The sequence below is a fragment of the Corylus avellana genome, chromosome ca10, assembly GCF_901000735.1.
Source record: "Corylus avellana chromosome ca10, CavTom2PMs-1.0".
Classification (NCBI taxonomy): Eukaryota; Viridiplantae; Streptophyta; class Magnoliopsida; order Fagales; family Betulaceae; genus Corylus; species Corylus avellana.
In genome coordinates, this window is record NC_081550.1 from 19,075,521 (window position 1) to 19,076,746 (window position 1,226).

General features: G+C 44.6%; 1 protein-coding gene across 1 annotated transcript; it reads right to left on the reverse strand.

The window, feature by feature from the left end:
• Positions 1 to 471: 471 nt before the first annotated feature.
• Positions 472 to 963, reverse strand: LOC132163092 (uncharacterized). The gene has a single exon (XM_059573289.1). It carries the CDS (start codon positions 961 to 963, stop codon positions 472 to 474), a length of 492 nt encoding a protein of 163 aa, XP_059429272.1.
• Positions 964 to 1,226: the final 263 nt, after the last annotated feature.

A 1,226-nucleotide genomic window follows, 5' to 3' on the forward strand; every position in this document is an offset into this window, starting at 1 on the left:
TTCCAGACGGTTGATCCTAGAAATTTCGGTCCCAGAATCCCCCACGTAAGAAACTCCTCGCAGATTTTTTGAACTACTCTGCTCCTCATGATTTGAATTCCCCTCATTTTCGGATCTAAACTTCCCCGGTGAATTGCCCCTCCTTAGACCACCGTCAGATGCTGAAACCTCCGCCGTGGGACTATACCAACCTCCCATGCCCCCTCGTCCCTCCTTCTCTCTCCGTGGAATATCCGGCCGCAAACGAGGACCCCAGTGCTTCTCCCCATCATCACCATGGACTCTCTGTGATTTTCGAACCGGACAACCTTGCTTCTCATGGACTACTCGTCCACACTGAAAACAAAAGAGTGGCATCTTCTCATATTTAAAATTTAACCAGTGGGACTGTCCCCCAAAATTCAGAACTCTGCCCCGCTCAAGTGGTTTTGATAAGTCGATAACAACTCGCATCCGAAGGCAGCGACCCCATCAAGCCCCATCCCCTGCAACATCCACATCTTCAATTTCACCCAAAGATGCACCAATTTTAATCCCCACCCCTCTATTCATGCACAACAGAGGCATATCATGAACCTGAATCCAAACTGGTGAATGCCGAAACTGCATCTGTGAGGGTGGAGTTTTGCCGTCAAAATCATTAAGCACCAGAGCATGACGGTCGAAAGACCAAGGTCTCCCCTCCAGAACTCTCCTCTTATCATCTCTTCCAGCAAATTCAAACAACCAACAATTATCCTGCAACTCTTTGAAAATAACTTGCCCCACCGTACGCCATATCCGAGATATAACTGATTTAAAAGCCTCCTTGTTAACTAATTTTTCGATCCACAACTTTCCCACCAAGCAGTTGGTGCCTTTTGCTCGTATCTCTTCAACATCACCTTCAGAAACCGTAATGCCAACCTTTTCCCCCTCCGTGAGAGAGATCTTATTGCACATCCGCTCCAATTCCTCTGCCATCCTCCACAGAAACACTTCTTCCGTACAAACTCCTCAAAGACCGCCAAGCGGTGGGAGACTAGTCCCTCAAAAACACAGGTCTCGCAGAGCAAAACCCAGTGAGGACAATATCATCTATCTTATTTCAATACAAATAAAACATATATAATTATGAATATTAAAAATAAAAGGCAAAATAATATTGCTTTCAAAAGTAGAGAAAAAAAAAAAAACCCCCCCCTTAAAAATATGCTTGAAAATCCGAGTAAATTACACAAAAAAAA